This window comes from Desmodus rotundus, chromosome 5, assembly GCF_022682495.2.
Source record: "Desmodus rotundus isolate HL8 chromosome 5, HLdesRot8A.1, whole genome shotgun sequence".
NCBI lineage: Eukaryota > Metazoa > Chordata > Mammalia > Chiroptera > Phyllostomidae > Desmodus > Desmodus rotundus.
In genome coordinates this window covers 41,471,815-41,491,545 of record NC_071391.1, presented here as the reverse complement: position 1 = coordinate 41,491,545, position 19,731 = coordinate 41,471,815, and the positions used below count along the sequence as shown (strand labels likewise).

The 19,731-nt window shown below is 38.9% G+C and overlaps 2 protein-coding genes across 3 annotated transcripts; one reads left to right on the top strand and one right to left on the bottom strand.

Annotated features, from left to right (window-relative positions):
- Window positions 1-497: 497 nt before the first annotated feature.
- On the top strand, window positions 498-1,435 carry OR5P3 (olfactory receptor family 5 subfamily P member 3). The gene is given in 2 exon segments (XM_024558676.2): window positions 498-1,076; window positions 1,079-1,435. Coding segments are annotated over 2 exon segments (936 nt in total).
- Window positions 1,436-13,445: 12,010 nt separating this feature from the next.
- Window positions 13,446-19,731, bottom strand: LOC112303223 (olfactory receptor 10T2). Of its 2 annotated transcripts, none has more exons than XM_053924845.1 (2): window positions 19,395-19,731; window positions 13,446-16,393 (listed from the first exon to the last, which is right to left on the bottom strand). In XM_053924845.1, the coding sequence occupies exon 2, from the start codon at window positions 15,452-15,454 to the stop codon at window positions 14,483-14,485; it is 972 nt and encodes a 323-aa protein (XP_053780820.1). In that variant the 5' UTR covers window positions 15,455-16,393; window positions 19,395-19,731; the 3' UTR covers window positions 13,446-14,482. The 2 variants fall into 2 exon arrangements, with proteins under 2 accessions (XP_053780820.1, XP_053780821.1); XM_053924846.1 differs by having other exon boundaries at window positions 13,446-16,390.

Genomic DNA, 19,731 nt, shown 5'->3' with positions numbered 1-19,731 from the left:
ACTGGAAATTTAACTTGATCCAGAAGAGACACATAGTTCGCTGCCATGCATAGTTCACAGTCTCATCTAACTATGAGGGGCTGGGAAGTGTGGTCTTAAATGTGATCAAGAAACAGAAGCAAGTTGCATATTGCTAAACACTATCAGATGATCCATCACTTTGACCTTTCTGGTTCTCATCAGGTTCTCAAAGCATCGCTACTGTAGGTGTTCGTTCAGTAACTTGATCAAAGAAAGCAAACGTGAGTGCTGTGTTCTCATCTGTGCCGTCGGTCTCTTGTGAGTGCCTTTGGCCCTATGTTAATGGACATTGATATTCTCAAATTATGGGTAATATAAATGTGCTGGAAACATTTGTAAAATCTAAGCATTAGAGAAAAGTGAGGTCTATGTTTTGATTTTTAATGTCTTGGATGATAAATATAGTGATTATAAGATTATTTAATTTATTGTAATATCCACCAGTTTTTATTTCAATAGGCACTGTTCCAAATAAGATGGAGAGTGGAAACCACACAATGGTGACAGAATTCATTATTTTGGGGTTAACAAAGAATCCTACACTTTGTCCCATCCTCTTTGTGGTTTTTCTAGGAATCTATGTTGCTACCATGTTGGGCAATATCAGCATAATCATGTTAATCCAAAGAAGCCCTCAGCTTCACACCCCAATGTACCTTTTCCTGAGTCATTTGGCCTTTGTGGACATTGGGTATTCCACATCAGTCACACCTATTATGATTGTGACCTTTCTAAAAGAGAGAACTACTATCCCTGTCGCTGGCTGCATAGCCCAGCTTGGCTCTGATATTATATATGGGACAGCTGAGTGCTTCCTGCTGGCTGCCATGGCCTATGATCACTATGTGGCCATCTGCTCCCCACTGCTCTACCCTATACACATGTCTCCCAGGGTCTGTATCATCCTACTAGTTGTTTCCTATCTGGGTGGATGTGTGAATGCTTCATCATTTTTGGGCTGCTTATTGAGTCTGACTTTCTGTGGACCTAATAAAATTAGCCATTTTTTCTGTGACTTTCCACCTCTAGTGAAGCTTTCTTGTACCATATTTATGTTGCTGAGATATCTCCTGCCATCTTAGCTGGGTCAATCATTGTACTCACACTGTTTATCATAGTCGTTTCATACCTATACATCCTCTACTCGACCCTGAAGATGCGCTCTACTAAAGAAAGGCACAAGGCCTTCTCTCCATGCACTTCCCACCTTACTGCAGTCACTTTGTTTTATGGGACTGTCACTTTTGTTTATATCATACGAAAGTCAAGCTGCTCACCTGACCATATGAAAGTCGTGTCTGTGGTCTACACGGTGGTGATCCCCATGTTGAACCCTCTCATCTACAGTCTGAGGAACAAAGAGGTGAAAGCGGCCCTGAGAAAATGGGTGGCTAGAACACACTGGTCATGTTGAAAGAAATTCAGTGTGATTCCAGAAACTGCAAAATGATAGCGTTTGGAACATGTGATGGATGTTTCTGTTGTCCGTTAGCCTTACCCTTTTATGTGAAGAACTGTCTCGAAAATAAAGTTCCAGTGTGTTAATTAATGACAACTTTTATTTATAATTTTCTAGTCACCAAATACATCATTTTAATGAAAATCTGGGTTCAAATTAGATGTATATTTTAGGGTTAGGATACCTAGAGAATATAGTTTCACTTTTTCTCTCCTTTGTTCACTATTTAGGAAGTCTATGATTAGAAGGTGTTTTCTTTTTTTGTTAAGTTAAATATTTTTAGAATGTCTTATATGTTAGCCTCTTAGAAAGCATCATGTCCTAAATGGAAATGCAACTGATGGTGTATCAACAGTCCAGATCACTTTCTCTGGAGGACTTGGCCCCTCTTATACAGGGTTATCATGATCTTTGGATAGTGATCCCACAGTATTGCCACCGGGAGACTCAATCCAGGTAACAGTGAAGGAACTCTCAAGGCTTAGCTTTGAAAGTTGTTAAAAAAGTCTATCTTAAATGTTCTTATCACACATGAAAAATGATAATTATCTGAGGGGGTAGAGGTGTTAACTAACTATATTGTAATCATTTTACTCTCTCTCTCTATATATACACACACACATACACAGATATAAATACAAAGATATAAATCTTTCGCCTTTTACCATTTTACTAGATATACATGTATATTAAATTTGATGCATATGTCTCAAATTATTGCATTGTATGCCTTAAATTTACACATCTTATATGTTAATAATATCTCATTGAAGATGGGAAAAGATAGAAATAGGAAGCCTGAATAGACCAATCACATAAACCAGTGGAATCAATAATCAAATACCTCCCAACACAGAAGAGCCCAAGAAAAATTTGGCTTCATGATTGAATTCTACCAAATATTTAAAGAAGAATTAATAATAATTCTTAAACTCTTCCAAAAACAATAGAAGAAAAGGTAACAGCTCCAGACTCATTTTATGAGCCCAGTATCACCCTTATAACAATGCCATACAAATACACCACAGGAGTCCTCTTCGTCATGATTATCCTATGTATCCACTTGGTGACCATACTAATCTTAGCACACGCTTTTCCTCTAAGATTTAGAAACAAGGTACAATGCTCAATCTTGCCACTTCTAGTCACCATAGTACTGAAGCCTTAGAGCAATTACACAAGAAAAATAAATAAAAGGTATCCAAATCTGAAAGGAAGAGGTAAAATTGTCCCTGATAGCATGATCTTACATAGAGAAAACTCTATAAAGACTCCATCAAGAAAACATTTGAATAAACAAATTCACTAAAGTTGCAGGGCACAACATACAAAAATCAGTTGCAGTTATACACTAACAACAAACTATCTCAAAAAAGAAATGAGGAAACAATCCCTTTTACAATAACAACAAAAATAATAAAACATCTAAGAATAAACTTAATTAAGGGGGTGGAGGACTTTTGAAAACTTCAAAATATTGGTAAAAGAGATTAAACAAGACTCAAACAAAGGTAAAAACATCTTGTGTTTTGGGGTTGGCAGACATTATTGTTATAATATCCGTACTACCCAAAGCAGATTCAGTGCATTCCTATCAAAATCCCATGGGAAGTGTTATAGAAATAGAACAATTTTAAAATTTATGTGGAACCACAAAGAACTCCATGGCCAAAATAATCTTAAGAAAGAAGGACAAAGCTGTAGGGCATCCACATTCTGATTCCAAATATACTACAAAACCACCATAATTAAAATAATATAGTACTAGGATAAAGGCAGACATACAGAACAATGAATAGAATAGCACAATTTACAAAAGCCAAGTGCTGGAAGCAACATAAGTACCCATCCGTAAATAAATGGATCAAAAAACTGTGGTACATTTACGTGATGGAATACTATACAGCAGAAAGAAAGAAGTACCTCCTATCCTTTGTGACAGCGTGGATGGAACTGGAGAGCATTATGCTAAGTGAAATAGGCCAGGTGGTGAAAGACAAATACCATAAGATCTCACCTTTAAGTGGAACCTAATCAACAAAACAAACAAGCCAGCAAAATATAACCAGAGACATTGAAATTAAGAACATTGTAACAATAGCCAGAGGGGAGTGGGGAATGGAGAGGGGTCTATAGGAGCTACTATAAAGGACACAAGGACAAAATCAAGGGGGAGGGTGGAGGTGGGGGAGGGAGGTGGGACTGGCTGGGGTGGGGTGGAGGGATGGGGAGAAAATGCAGACAATTGTAACTGAATAAAAAAAATAAAAGAAAAAAAAGGGAAAAAAATAAAGCTATATTTCACCTCAAAAAGAAAAAAAGAACAAACTGACAGGAACAACTATAAAGGACACATGGAGAAAACCAAGGGGGGGGTGTGGGGGGGGAGAGGTGTGGAGGGGGGAAATGGAGACAACTGTACTTGAACAACAATAAAAAAATTTCTTCTTTGATTCATGAATTATTTAGAAGTGTGTTTATTAGTCTCTAAAGTATGTGCATATGTTTGGGGAAAATGGAATATTGGCAATCTTTTCTTACTGATTTTACATTTACTGAACTTTGATTAGATAAAGTTTGATCAGCATGTAATTTGAAAACATTTATTAAATTTCCTGTTGACATAAAGAAAGAATAGTGACCACCAAATAAACCTGTGCATATACAGTGAACTAACTTTCAACAGGCGTGCCAGGAACACAATGTTTAAGGATAGTCTCTTCAATAATATGCTGGAAAAACTGAATATTCACATGCAAAAGAATGAAATTGAACCCTTATTGTACACTTTTCAAAAAAAGTCAACTCAAAATGGATTAAAGACTTAAAGGTAAGACCCAGAATTGTAAGAAGTAAATGCTAAGAAGAAAACATAGGGGGAAAGCTTCAACATTGATCTTAGCAATAATTTCTTTAGTATGACACCAAAAGCACAGGCAACAAAAACCAAAAATACACAAGTGAGAATACATTCAACAAAAGCCTCTGCACAGCAATGGATGCAACTAACAGAGTGAAAAAGCAACTACAAAATGGGAGATAATATTAGTAATTCATGTATCTAATAAGGGGTTAATTTCCAAAGTATACAAGGAATTCATACAACTCAGTAGTAAAAATCTAGTAACAATTAAAAAGTGAACTAAAGATTTTTAATGTATATTTTATTTTTTTTAACTTTTTTTATTGTTATTCAAGTACAGTTGTCACCATTTCCCCCCTTCCTCTTCCCCCCCACCAGCCATCCCCACCTCCCTCCCCTGATCCCATCCCCCTCCTTGGTTTTCTCCATGTGTCCTTTACAGTTGTTCCTGAAAACCCTTCCCCCTTTCCCCCCCATTATCCCCACCCACCTCTCCTCTGGTTACTGTCAGTATGTTCTTAATTTCAATGTCTCTGGTTATATTTTGCTGGCTTGATTGTTTTGTTGATTAGATTCCACTTAAAGGTGAGATCATATGGTATTTGTCTTTCACCACCTGGCCTATTTCACTTAGAATAATGCTCTCCAGTTCCATCCATGCTGTTGCAAAGGGTAGGAGCTCCTTTTTTCTTCTGCATAGTATTCCATCCTGTAAAAGTGCCACAGTTTCTTGATCCATTCATTTACTGATGGGCACTTAGGTTGCTTCTAGCACTTGGCTATTGTAAACTGTGCTGCTATGAACATTGGGATGCTTAGGTTCTTTTGAATTGGTGTTTCAGGGTTCTTAGGATGTAATCCCAGCAATTGAATTGCTGGGTCAAAAGGCAGTTCCATTTTTAGTTTTCTGAGGAAATTCCATACTGTTTTCCACAGTGGCTGCACCAGTCTGCATTTCCACCAACAGTGCACTAGGGTTCCCTTTTTCTCCACATCCTCTCCAACACTTGTTGTTTGTTGACTTGTTTATGATGGCCATTCTCACCAGCCAACACCATTTGTTGAGGAGGCTATTTTTACTCATTTTATAATCCTGCCCCCTTTATTGAATATTAATTGACCATAGAGACATGGATTTATTCCTGGGCTTTCTATTTCATTCCATTGATCTATGTGTCTGTTCTTATGCTAGTACCAGACCATTTTGATTACGGTGGCCTTGTAATATAGTTTTATATCAGGTATTGTGATCCCTCCTACTTTGTTCTTCTTTCTCAAAATTGATGAGGCTATTCAGGGTCATTTAGGGCTCCATATAAATATTTGAAACATTTGTTCTATATCCGTGAAATACGCCATTGGTATTTTAATAGGGATTGCATTGAATCTATAAATTGCTTTAGGTAGTATGGACATTTTAATAATGTTAATTCTTCCAATCCATGAACACGGTATATGCTTCCATTTATTTGTCTTCCTTAATTTCTTTCTTCAATGTTGTATAGTGTTCTAAGTATAGGCCCTTTACCTCCTTGGCTAGGTTTATTCCTAGGTGCTTTATTTTTCTTGTTGCTATAGTAAATGGGATTTTTTCTAATTTCTGTTTCTGATATTTCTTTGTAGGTATACAAACATACCTTTGATTTCTGAATATTGACTTTTTATCCCGCTGTTTTGCCAAATTCACTTATTAGGTCATGTAGTTTTTTTTGGTGGAGTCCATAGTGTTTTCTATTTACACTATTATATACTCTGCAAACAATGACATTTTACTTCCTCCTTTCCAGTTTAGATGACTTTTATTTCTTTTTCTTGTCTGATAACTGTGGCTATAACTTCCAATACTGTGTTGAATAGAAGTGGTAAAAGTGGACACCCTTGTCTTGTTCCTGATCTTAGTGGGAAAGCCATTAGATTTTGCCCATTGAGTATGATTTTGGCTGTAGGGTTCTAGTGTATGGCCTTTGTTAAGTTGAGGTATGCTCCCTCTATTCTGACTTTGCTGAGTATTTTTATCATAAATGGGTGCTGTACTTTATCAAATGCTTTTTCCGCATCTATTGATGTGATCGTGTGATTTTTTGTCCTTCCTTTTGTTTATGTGATGTATTACATTTATTGATTTGCAAACATTGTACCATCCTTGCATCCCTGGGATGAGTCCCACTTGATCATTGTGTATGACCTTTTTAATGTTTTGCTGCATGTGGTTTGCCAATATTTTGTTGAAGGTTTTAGCATTTATGTTCATCAGCAATATTGGCCTGTAGTTTCCTTTCTTTGTTGTGTCTTTATCTGGTTTGGGGATTAGGATGATACTGACCTCATAAAAAGAGTGTGGGAATATTCCCTCTTGGACTTTTTGGAATAGATTGAGAAGGATAGGGGTTAGCTCTTCCTTAATTTTTTTGTAAAATGTTCCCATGAAACTAACCATCCAGTGGTTATATATGTCAGGAGTTTTCTGATTACTGCTTCGATTTCATTAGCTGTTATCAGTCTGTTCAGGCTTTCTGCTTCTTGATTCAGTTTTGGAAGATTATATGTTTCTAGAAACTTGTCCATTTTACCCAGGTTTTCAAATTTCTTGGTATATAGTTGTTCATAGTAATTTCTTACGATCTTTTGTGTTTCTGCAGTATCAGTTGTAATTTCTCATCTTTCGTTCCTGAGTTTATTTATTTGGGTCCTCTCTCTTTTTTTCTTGATGAGTCTGGTTAAAGGCTTGTTGATTTTGTTTATTGTTTCAAAGAATCAGCTTTGGATTTATCAGTCTCTTGACTTGTTCTTTAAGTCTCTATATCACTTAATTCTGCTCTGATCTTGATTATTTCCTTCCTTCTACTTACTCTGGGTGTTGTTTGTTCTTGTTCTTCCCGTTCTTGTAGATGTAGGGTTAGGGTGTTTATTTGAAATGTTTCTATCTCTTTTAGGTAGGCCTGTATTGCTATTACTTCCCTCTTAAGACTGCCTTCACTGTGTCCCATGGGGTTTGGACTGTTGTGTTTTCATTTTCATTTGTTTCCAGAAACTTTTTGATTTCTTCCTTGATCGTTACTAACCCACTCATTGTTTAATAGCATGCTATTCAGTCTGCATGAATTTGAATGTGTTTGAGTTTTTTTCCTTGAGGTTGGTTTCTAGTTTCAAGCCCTTGTGGTCTGAAAAAAATATGTGAATTGAAATAAAATATAAAATCTAGTGACTTAATATGCACAAACTTGAAGGACAAGAAACGAATGTTAAACATTTATGCAGAAAATAAAATATCTCAAAGCCTGGGGAAGACCACAGTGGATTTCATCTCCATAGAATCTAGTATTTTTGACTGTTTTTCCTTTGTGGATCCACCTCTGGTGATGTCAGATGTTGACCCCTTCTGACCTTAGGCAGCATGTTTGAGACTACCAGGGATCTACTGTCTGTGGCTGACTCTTACAGTTGTTAATCTAGTCACTCTCCACTCAGCAGTTAGGCTTAAGCCCCACAGGATGAGGAAGAATCCCTCCTAGGAGCGGGGCTGTTGCTTCCCCTCATGCTATTGCCACTCAAGGGGAGTGGTCTGCCTGAGCAGGATGGCTGCTGTCTTATGGGGGATGATTCAGCACTGGAATCCTGGCAGCTGTTCTCTAAGTTCTCTTCCCAAAGCTTCCATCCCCAGTCTCTTCAAGCATCTCTAGTTCACTCTGCCACCACCTTTGCCAGAGCCCAGAGTAAGTGACTGCAAATGAAAATTTATGTATTGGCTCTTTAAACAGCTCTGTGCATCTCTAGCCATCCATCTCTGGCAGAGAGAAATTCTGCTGCTTTTCACAGCTGGATGTTATCTGTGTACTTTTCTGGCTCTGGTGCTCTAGGCTGGGGATCCCAGCTTAGGGTATGGACCCCATACTTCTCAGGGGGATCCAACCAGCTGCTTAAATATCCCTCTGGCACTTCAGCTGCTGCCTGTGAGTGTCCAGCCAGCCCTCTCAAGTCTCCATCACACTCCCTACCAGTCATGTGCTGAAACTGATTCTTCTGTTTATAAAGCTTCTCTTTCGCTGTTGTTCAGTTGCTTATTTTGGGTGATTTCTGCACAATTAGTTGCAATTCCAGATTGATCCTGGGAGGTAGGTAGTTAGTGTAGCTTCCATCATCTGCTCCACCATCTTGGATCCTACCACATGTATCCATTTTGAGTTAATTTTTGTGTATGGTGACAAATAGCAGCCTATTTCATTTTTTTGCGTGTGGATTACCAATTTTTCCAGCACCATTTATAAAACAGGGCTTCCCTTCTTCATTGTATGTTTTTGGCTCCTTTGATGAAAATTGGTTGCCTATATATGTGTGGGTTTATTTCTGGGCTCTCAATTCTGTTGCATTGGTCTGTGTGCCTATTTTTCTGCCATTATCATACTATTTTGATTATTGTAGCTTTGTAAACTAATTTGAAGTCAGGGAATGTGATACCTCCAGCTTTTCTGTTTCCCCTCACTTTTTCTTTGATTATTGGTGGTCTTTGTGCTTCCATACAAACTTCAGGATTTTTTGTTCTAAGTTTGTGAAAGTGCCATTGGGATTTTAATGAGGATTGCATTAAATATGTATATCACTTCAGATAATACGACCATTTTAACAATGTTAGTCCTTCCATTCCATGAACATGGAATGTCTTCCCATTTCTTTGTGTCTGGTTTGACCTTATTTCTAAGATGTAGTGATTACTCCTAAGATATAGTCCATCAGGGCTCTCAAGTAAAAGCATAAGGTATTATGGGACCCCTTTACCTTAAATTGCCTAACTAACAAACTCTATCAAACCAGCACTGCAAAACACCGATATCTCTGCTAAGATCTTCAGCCTCACACAGGCTGATTTCCACTTGCTGTTTTGATATCACACCAGCCCATACGCAACGTGGGAGTAGTCAAACTCCTTAATGAGAAATTGCAGGCTCACTTCTCTACAGTTTTTTCTTTTCCAGGATCTTGGCCTCACAAATCTTAGCTGCCTGGGCATCCATGACCTCAAATTTCTAGGTACTCACCTACCACACTGCCAAAAGCCCCACACTGTCGCTTTTTTTCTCAGTCTCTATTTCTTATGATATCATTTGGCAAATGCATTTACTTTAGAGGCATAAGGAAGTTTTAGTGGGGAAATGACATTTCAATGGAGACCTAAAAGAAAATAGAAGTAAAGTAGTTACAGAGTTGGGAATGCAGCTGCAAAAACTTTGGTGGATGAGTGAAAGTAGTGATGTGGGAGGTTGAACTAATGATCCTTAGTTCAAAGTACAGTGTCTGGTACAGAACAAGCACTTAACAAATATATTTTGGTTAAACAGTAACTCTAATTCAATGAATATTTATTTAGTGTCTCCTTTATTCCTAGCACTAGCTTATTAATGGAAGAAACAAAGTTGAATATGTCATGTGCTTTTCTTTCAAGAAGTTAAAATAATCAAAGGAATATTTCTTCAAAAATGGTTCCCATTCAAGTGGTATAGATAAAATGCTAGTTGCCATGTTTTTTATCTTTCAAAAAATGTAATGTTTTATTTAACAAAAATTCTATATATTTAAGGCATACAACATGATGTTTTGACATACATGTACACAGTGAAATAACTGATAGAGTCAAGCTAATTAACATATCCATCTCTTCTCATAGTTACCTTTTCTTTTTTGGCAGGGCATGGTGAGAGCACCTGAAATTTATTTTCTTAGCAAGTTTCCAGTATAAAATACAATGGTATTAACTACAGTTATTATGCTGTACATTAGATCTCTAGAACTTAATCATCCTACATAGCAGCAGCTTTGTACTCTTTGACCATCTCCCCATTTCTCATACCTCCCCAACCCTGGCAACTACTGTTCCACTCCCTGTTTCTGTGAATTTGACTCTCTTAGATTCCACATATAAACGAGATCATGCAGTATCTTTCTTTCTCTGTCTGGCTTATTTCACTTAATATAATGTCTCCAGGAACATCTATGTTGTCACAAATGACAAGATTTCTATCTTTTTATGGCTGAATAGTATTCCACTGCATATACATACCACATCCATTGACGTGACCATGTGGATTTTATCTTTCATTCTGTTAATGCCATGTAACCCATAGATTGATTTGCATATATAAACTAACCATGCATGCAGGAATAAATTCCATTTGAACATGATTGAGACTTAATTAATGAAATTTAAAATCTTATGATAATTATATGAGGAGGTAGTGAATTTCACTCCAAGCCAGGTGCATTTATTAAAATGGAATGGAGAAGATTGTGTAAAGGCTGGTCAGAGAACCTCTAGTCAGATTATAATTCAATGTTGAACAAAGAATGGGACCTGGAGACAGCAATAGGCTCTGCCCACCTGTAATCAATTGAAGGTAAAAGAATCCCAGTTGCAAGCCCTGTGGCAGCTCCTCACAGGCATTCACTCCAGCACAATGCTGTGCTTCTCTCTTTGGAATCTTCTTTCTTTGCTGGGATTTCTTCTCACATATTTTACTTTCATTCTGGAATCTTCTCTCTTCCACTCACGCACTTTCTACAGAGTACATTCGGTAGCTCTTCACCCTAACTAAAACTGATTGCCTGAGAGGGGCCCATCTGCTTCTCAGCTCTGTTGAAGAGACGTTGCCTCCTCCCCTATTCTAAGGCCCCCTTAAACATTGTTGACATTGTCCTAGCTCCTCACCACATTTCTAAATCATTTATTTGCAGTCTTCAAGATGAAACAATTTACTCGCTGACGCCAATATTATCCAGCTGTGGAACAAAGTGCTGTTGTACTCAGATCCCTTGCTGACCACCCAGTGGCTTCTCATTTATGAAAGGCTTTGCCACTGTCCTCTTGATCCTTTAACCATCTTAGTCCCTCAGTCCTGCCCCAGCATTTGTAACTTCACACCATGTGAGTGCACCATTAGACAGTGTGGCCTAAAAATGCCCAGACCTCCTTAGAGCATCTAATATCTTCCACAATTCATGTGAGAACTTACTACAGTTGCCTCAATTAAAGGGTCATGAAGGAACATGTATAAAGAGCCCATGGACAAAGACAGTGGTGGGAGGGGAGGCTTGAAGGTAGGAAGGGGGAGTGGGTAGGGTGGGGGAGACTAATAGAGAGGGACAACTGTAATTGAACAAGAATAATTAATCAATTAATTAATTAATTCAGTTATATAAGTCACCTTCCACCTCTGTGGTTTTTATAAATTAGAAGCTATTTATCTTTACGCTCTAACTCAAATTGCATTAGAATTATTGCTTTTTGAGGACTCGAAGAAGTTAATCCATCTAGCCTATTCCTTTGTTGGGTGATAGGAAGAATAGCACTTTGGCAGTCTTTTCTCTATTTTTCCTGGAATTCGATATATTAAAAATGCCTATTTCTTTTGCAGTAACTTTCATCAATTTATTTTTCCAGATACTCATTCATTCCCATCTAGTTTTTAAGAGGGATGGGGAGAAAATGCAGACAATTGTAACTGAATAAAAATAAAAATAAATAAATAAATAAATAGAATTGAAAAATGTAATTTCTTAAAATTCTTTGAGATTTCTCTGTATTGTTGTCTTTTTTTATTGTTGTTCAAATACAGTTGTCTCCATTTTCACCACACCACACCACACTTTCCTGCCCCACCAATCCCCGTCTCCCACCCTCAAACCTACCCACCTTGGCTTTGTCCATGTGTCCTTTATACATGTTCCTTGATGGCCCTTCCTCTATTCTCCCCCTTTATCTGTCTCCCCCACCTCTCTGGTTGCTGTCAGTTTGTACTTTATTTCAATATCTCTGGTTGTATTTTGCTTGCTTGTTTGTTTTGTTGATTAGATTCCACTTACAGGGGAGATCATGTGGTATTTGTTCCTGACTACCTGGCTTATTTCACTCAGCATAATGCTCTTCAGTTCCATCCATGCTGTTGTGAAGGGTAGGAGCTCCTTCTTTCTTTCTGCTGCATAATCTTCCATTGTGTAAATGTACCACAGTTTTTTCATCTTACTTAAGGACACTTAGGTTGCTTCCAGCACTTGGCTATTGTAAATTGTGCTGCTATGAACATTGGGGTGCATAGGGTCTTTTGGATTGGTGTTTCGGGGTTCTTAGGATATAATCCCAGCAGTGGAATTAGTGGGTCAAAAGGCAGTTCCATTTTTCATTTTCTGAGGAAATTCCATACTGTTTTCCACAGTGGCTGCACCAGTCTGCATTCCCACCAACAATACACTAGGGTTCCCTTTTCTCCGCATCCTCTCCAACACTTGTTTGTTGATTTGTTCATGATGGCCATTCTGACCTGTGTGAAGTGGTAACTCATCGTGATTTTAATTTGCATCTGTCTGATGGCTAGTGATGCTGAGCAGCTTTTCATGTCTTTGGACCCTCTGTATGTCCTCCTCAGAGAAGTGTCTGTTGAGATCCTTTCCCTATTTTTTAATTAGGTTGTTTGTCCTCCTAGAGTGGAGTCGTGTGAGTTCTTTATATATTTTGGAGATCAAACCCTTGTCTGAGGTCTCATTTGCAAATATATTTTCCCATATGGTTGGCTCTCTGTTGATTTTAATGCTGTTTTCTTTAGCCGTGGTTTTTGCAACTCTAAATTTGAGTTTCTGCTTTCTCCTTTTTCAAGTAGATTAGTGATCTCTTTCCTTTCCTTCTTTCTCTCTGTCTCACTCTCTTTCATTCTTTCTGTTTTTCTGTTTCAAATAATTTTTCTCCTCCTTAAAAGCCAACCAAAATTATGAAAATACAGTGTTGCAAGGCATTTTTTATATGTTTGCCATACATATAAGTGCATGTGTATATGCATATATATACATATATGTGTAATAACATTGTAAAATACTTAATTTTTTCCCTCTTTATTGATTCATTGGGGAGACACTGGTTAACAAAATTGTACAGGTTCCAGGTGCAAGTTCTACAGCACATCATCTGTGCCCTGTATTGTGTGTTCACCACCCCAGGTCAAGTCTCTGTGTATCACCATTTATCCCCCTGCACCCTCTTCCACCTCACCCCAACCCCTCTCATGCCTGCAGTCAGCACACTGTTGCCCATGCCCTTGAGTTTTTTCCATTTTTATTCTTTTTTACTCAATCCTTTCACAACCTCACCCAGTGCCACCCCACCCCAGAGATGTCAGCCTTCTCTCTATCTATGAGTCCGTCTCTATTTTTCTTGCTAGTTCAGTTTGTTGATTAGATTCCACATATGAGTGATATCATATGATACTTGTCTTTCTCTGACTGGTTTATTTCACTTAATGTAATAATCTCCAGGTCCATTTATGCTGTCAATAAGGGTAAGACTTCATTCTTTTTTATAGCCAAGTAGTATTCCATTGTGTAAATGTCCCATAGTTGTTTTATGCATTCCTCTACTGATGGACACTTGAGCTGCTTCCACGTCTTGGTGATTGTAAATAACACTGGAGGGAACATACAGGTGCTTATGTTCTTTAGCATTAGTGTTCCAGGTCTCTTTGGATAAATTCCCAGAAGAGGAATCACTGGGTCATATGGCAGTTCTATTTTTTATTTTTCCAGATACTGCTATCCACACTGTCTGAATCAACGTGCATTCCCACCAAGAGTGCACAAGTTTTCCCCTTTCTCAACATCCTCACCAACACTTGGCATTTATTGTTGGTAGCTGTTCTGACAGGTTTAAGGTGATATCTGTTGTAGTTTAATTCACATTTCTCTCATAAATAGTGAAAAATATTTTAAAACCACATCTAGTTTGTAGTAGGAAAGGAGTGAGGCCAGGGCATATCAGACAGATAGAACACCCATTAATTACTTTGTACAAAAAGTACTAATTTTTATTAGGAGTACTACACTTACTTCACCTTTATTTATCAATGCTCTATAGATTTTGTAAAGACTTTATTTATTTATTTTTAGAGAGAGGGAAGTGGAAGAAGAAAGAGAGGTAGAGAAACATCAATGCAAGAAAGAAACATTGATCGGCTGCCCATCTCACAAGCCCCAGGTGGGGACTGGGCCTGCTGGGCCCACAACCCAGGCAGGTACCCTGACTGGGAATTGAACAGGTGACTTTCCACTTTGAGAGATAATGCCCAACCAACTGAGCCACACCAGTCAGGGCAGGCTCTGTACATGTCCTAAGAAGTGTTCAAGGCTCTTTTACTTACCATCTGAGAGAAAAACCAACTGACACTTTCTAGTACTTTCCCTAGAGCTATTTGCATGTCTTTGTTCCTTAGGCTGTAAACTATAGGATTAAGCAGAGGAGTCAGCACTGTATATGTCACAGACATCAGCATATCTTCACAAAATGAATCACTGTCCTTGGGTCTCAAATAGACAAAGCCAGCAAACCCATAGTGTATGCACACTACAGTGAGGTGAGAGGAGCAAGTCGAAAAGGCCTTATACCTCCCCCTTGCAGAGGGCATCTTCACAACTGTGACCACAATGAAGACATAGGAAATCATAATTAAAATGAAGGTGCCCACTAACACAAAGGAAGTGAGTGCAAGAAGGATCATTTTCTGAAACAAAGTGTAATCACAGGCAATGGAGGCTACAGGTGTGATGTCACAGAAAAAGTGCTGGATGATGCTGGAGTCACAAAAAGACAAGTTGAATACTATGAGGACAATGCACAGAGACACCACGATCCCAGTGACACAAGAGGCCATCATGAGCTGAAGGCAGGTCTTGTGGGTCATGAAGATGGGGTAGTGCAGGGGGTTTTGAATGGCAGTGTAACGGTCGTAGGACATGGCAGCCATGATGAAGCAGTTATTGCCTGCAAAGCCAAAGAAGAGGAACATCTGTGTGGCGCACTCAGGAAGGGAAATGGTCTTGCTGTCTGATAGCAAGTCCACTAGCATTCGGGGGATGACTACCATAGTGGTACAGGTTTCTGAAAAGGACAAGCCAGAGAGGAAAAAGTACATCGGGGTGTGAAGGTTGTGGCTGAGCTTGATGGCCACCATTATGGACACATTTGCAGCTAATATGGTCACATGGGACAAGAAAATCATCACAAACAGGAGACCCTGCAGGTCTGGGAAACTGGAAAATCCCCACAGAAGGAATGTGCTCACTGTGGTACAGTTGCCCATCATGCAGTGGGCTCAGTCACTCTCCCACAGATGCAGGCAGATATCCTTGAGGTCAACACTATGGCAAGATTATTAAAAGCACTGATGTCATCTGGACTTTAATCAAGAGTTCCTGGACAATGGCAAGACAACTGTCCATGAGTGATCCTGAGCATTGGGATTGAAACGGGCCAGGATGCATTCAAGGTCAGGATTCAGGGGACTGAGAAAGATCCTAGTAGGAGAATCTGTGTAAATGTCATAAAGTATGCCAAGTCTATCCTGGGATCAACCTTATTTATCACTTCTTTATCGCCCTCCTCTGCAGTCAGTGTCTGCAAGAAAGAGGGCAATATGAAAAATGCTTATTTTCTCCCCTACCAGAGTATGAGGGCAGCAGGTGTGCAATGTGTATGTGTGATCTAGTTATAGACTGGCAGGCATAGAGAAGTGCCCGACGAGGTTGACTGAAGCAATGTGAATTTAAGAAGTAAGAAATTCTTTTTGAATGGTTTCCAAACATTCTTGGGAAGTAATACTGTCTCCAGAGGTGATTCCCAGAAAGCGGTGGCCGCTTGGCTAACAATTATGTCATTGAATAGACCTAATAAATGAATTCACTGTTCTGGAATTCGTACTGGTTTTCTATCCATGACAGTAAGTGGAGGCTGGAGGTGTTCAATAACTATCTCCCATTCATGCAGATCTCGAAGGCAAAATGGTTATGGAGAGACCACCCCCATCCTAGATGGCTCGTTTGTGTTCGTGATGTCAGATTAATTCTTGACCTTTCAGGGAAGTTTTCAGGATGTGTTCTCACTGATACACTGGTGGAAAGGGCTGCTTTGCAGCACAGCTCTTATTAGAGCTTAAGTTCTCTGGCCATTTTCATGAGTCCTTAAAACATCCACTGTGCTGAGTGTGAGACCTTCTGTACAGAATGTGGTTTGGTTTCAGGCACTGCTGTCAGGGGAGGAAAGGAACACTGAGAAAACGTGTGTGTGGAGTTGACGGTTGAGGAAAGATGGTAGAGACACACTGGGAAGCACTTGGAGATCTACAAAGCTTGAAGAAAATATACCTGAAAAGTTTGAAATAAAGCTGAAAAGTTTGTGTTATTTTTTTTAATGTACTGAATTACTGGACAAACAATATACAAGAAGTATGTCAGGTAACCAGTATTTACTCAGCCTCTGAAATGTGCTGGTCAATATGCTGTGTGTTTGATAGATTTTTCTCACTAAATTTTCCCCAACATCTCTGCACATTAAGAATTTCAGTCCTGATATTACAAAAATGGAAACTAAGGTACAGTTTACCTGATTGACTATGTAAGACTCATCCATTAGCTCCACAAATATTTATTTAATGTCTATGATGTGTTAGTCACTCCCATGTGTGGGGAATGTAACATGGAATAAGACGTATTACCTCTCCCACTCAGATACAGAAAAATGCCATCGAAAGAAGGAAACAACGGTGAGAGCTCTTTTACCGTTTTGTCCACATACTTGCAGCATAACCTGATAAATACACGCATGTGTGTGACGAGAGTTCAACAAATAAATGAGTTCCATCTCCCCCAGGAAGCCTCACGTGGTTGTTTCTTAGGTGCACTGACCAATTCTTTTCATCTATATTCTTTTCTCTCTTTAGCATTTCCTTAATTTGGATATGTGCTTTGTTGGCTGCCTCCTTCGATACATTTCAATACCCATTAAGATAGAGCCATATCACCTAGCAATGTGATAACTGTGTGTCGATATTTAATACATACTCGTTTAATGAATGAAGTGTATCCCCCACCGCCTCCAAAAAAAGAGAGAAACCCTGTAAACTATTCTCAGAGTGGTTTCCATTGGAACAAAGCCATAAAGACTTGTTTTCTAGTCCAAACAATATACTTTATCCTCTGTACATCAAATAACACATGATTGCCATACTGCCCCTAGGGAGCACATTGGGGTCACCGTGGGAATCTTCTCGGGGATTATATACTTTCGCTCACATCCATTACAAGTTTCTGACAGATTGTTCTAAGAAGAGAAATGAAAAACTTCAGGAGAAATTGTTGTGTTTCAGTTTTGAATCTCTCACTGTGATTCTGTTACTCCCTTTCTCCATTTGTTTGATAGTAAACCCTACTTTCCTCAAAATACTCAAGGGAAGTGGTGATTGAGAATATGTCAATATGACATCATTCCCACTACTTCTAGTCCCTCTGAGAGGGACAGAGTGTGAGGGAGATGTTTCTGGCCCAGCCCTCCTTGGGATACACACTTCCATAACTGCAAGGCACATCATTGATTTTTCCCCTGAAACACCCATTTCCAGTTTATTTGTGCCTCGTCTTTGCAGAGAGATCTAGTGGACTTATCACGTCTGGTTTCTTCAAATATCAGTGAGAGCTACAGGAACTTGAGGCTACTTCTTGATATTAAGCCACTTTGCAGACTCCTATCCAATTACCACATCAAAACCCTGAACAGTGGGCACTGTAAACCAGTCCACCTTCCAAGAGGTACATCAGAACCATGACCAGCTTGGGAACCCCTGGGACCATCACGTCAGTCATTATTCCCCTCCAGACTGAGCTGGAGGATTTTCCTGGTGGCTACACTTCTTTTCAGCTCATGGGCCAATGTGAAAAGGTGCAGAAATGGGAATGTTCATTACCAAGTATTTGGAAAAGTACATTCAACTTTTTTTTAATCCAATCAGAATAAAAGTTAGCTTTGAATCAGCTTTTCTACAATTTTCAGAAGAGATACAGTATTCCCTTATGCGTGGGGGTATATTCCAAGACCCCCAGTAATGCCTGAAACTGCAGACACTACTGCACTCTAAATATATTGTTTTTTTCCTATACATAAACACATACCTTTTTCATATAAAGGCGGCACTTTATGGCTTCTCTTTGGCATATTTGAATTGCTAACATCACTGTTTTGTGCTTTGGGCCATTATTAAGTAATATGTGGACTAACTGAACACAAGGACTGTGGTGCTGTGACAGCTGATTTGATAACCAAGACAGCTGCTACGTGACTAACTAGGGTGGGGGATAGCGCATATGCAGCGTGGATTTGCTGGACAACGGGATGATTCATTCCCAGGGCTGGCAGAGTAGGATGGTGTGAGACTTCATCATGCTACTCAGAATGGCCCACAATTTATGATAAATTTTTTTATTTCTGGAATTTTCCTTTTAATGTCTTCATGTCACAGTTGACCTCAGGTTAGGAAAATAAAGGAGTATGTTTTCCTGAATTTGAGGTATGCATTCTGATAGGAAGTTTAACAAAATTTATGTAAATTGTAGGTTCATAAGGCTCATATATGTTCTGGTTATTCATGGCCTTCTAAGTTCATATATATGTATGTATATGTGTGTATGTATGTGTATATGTACATATTTTTTCTTAGTTTTCTCAGTGAGAATGCTTGTTGTTTTATAAATCACGAGTGCATAAGTTTGAAGACATAGTGAGTTATCAAAGGAAAATCATGTGCAGAGACGCAAAGAATTAAATTGCCAATGGTGTACAGTGAAATTTACAATTAAATAATGAGTGAACTATGGAAATTGCACAAGGATTTTAACACATGGCTTTCTTTACTCTTTCCTGCTTAATTGTTGTGATACAATGAAATCACCTAATTAGCCTTGAGATTAGAGCAGGAATTATTTAGTAATGGGAATTGAGCAGAATTAGAGGAGTCTGGGTTCCAATCCAAGCTCTGCTTCTATTACGTACAAATTACATACAGTAATTTAATTTCCGTGATAACCAGTCTTCTCCTGTGTAACGTGGCCTTACATATACCTCCTCTCAGGGTTACAATGCTGTGCATGCAGACCTATCAGATTGTAAGTGTCCAGTACCTGCTAATTCTATTTCCATTTGCTGAAATATCACATGGCTTATAGACAGCTTTCCCACAGATGCTCAGCAGTACTCACCTGCTCACAGTTGCCTGTAACACTGTACCAGCTCTTCTGCTGGGTTGCCTGTGTGAAGTCAATCCCTCTTGGCACACTCTGCTCTGGCGTTTGCGGTCCAATCTTCAGTTTTCAGATTTCTGACCTCCTCAGTGCTGTTGTTCGTGTGCTAATTGTGCATAAACTTCCCACATTATGACAAGAGAAGTCACTTCCAATTTTTTTTAAAGAGAAAAACATTAAGCTACGTGAGGAACTCATAGCTTATGCACAGTGTTCTACAGTTCTTTCTGTAATACTTAGGCTTAAGTGTTTAAGCCATTTTGCCCTTAGAAGCCCTGTGATGCATTCACTCTGC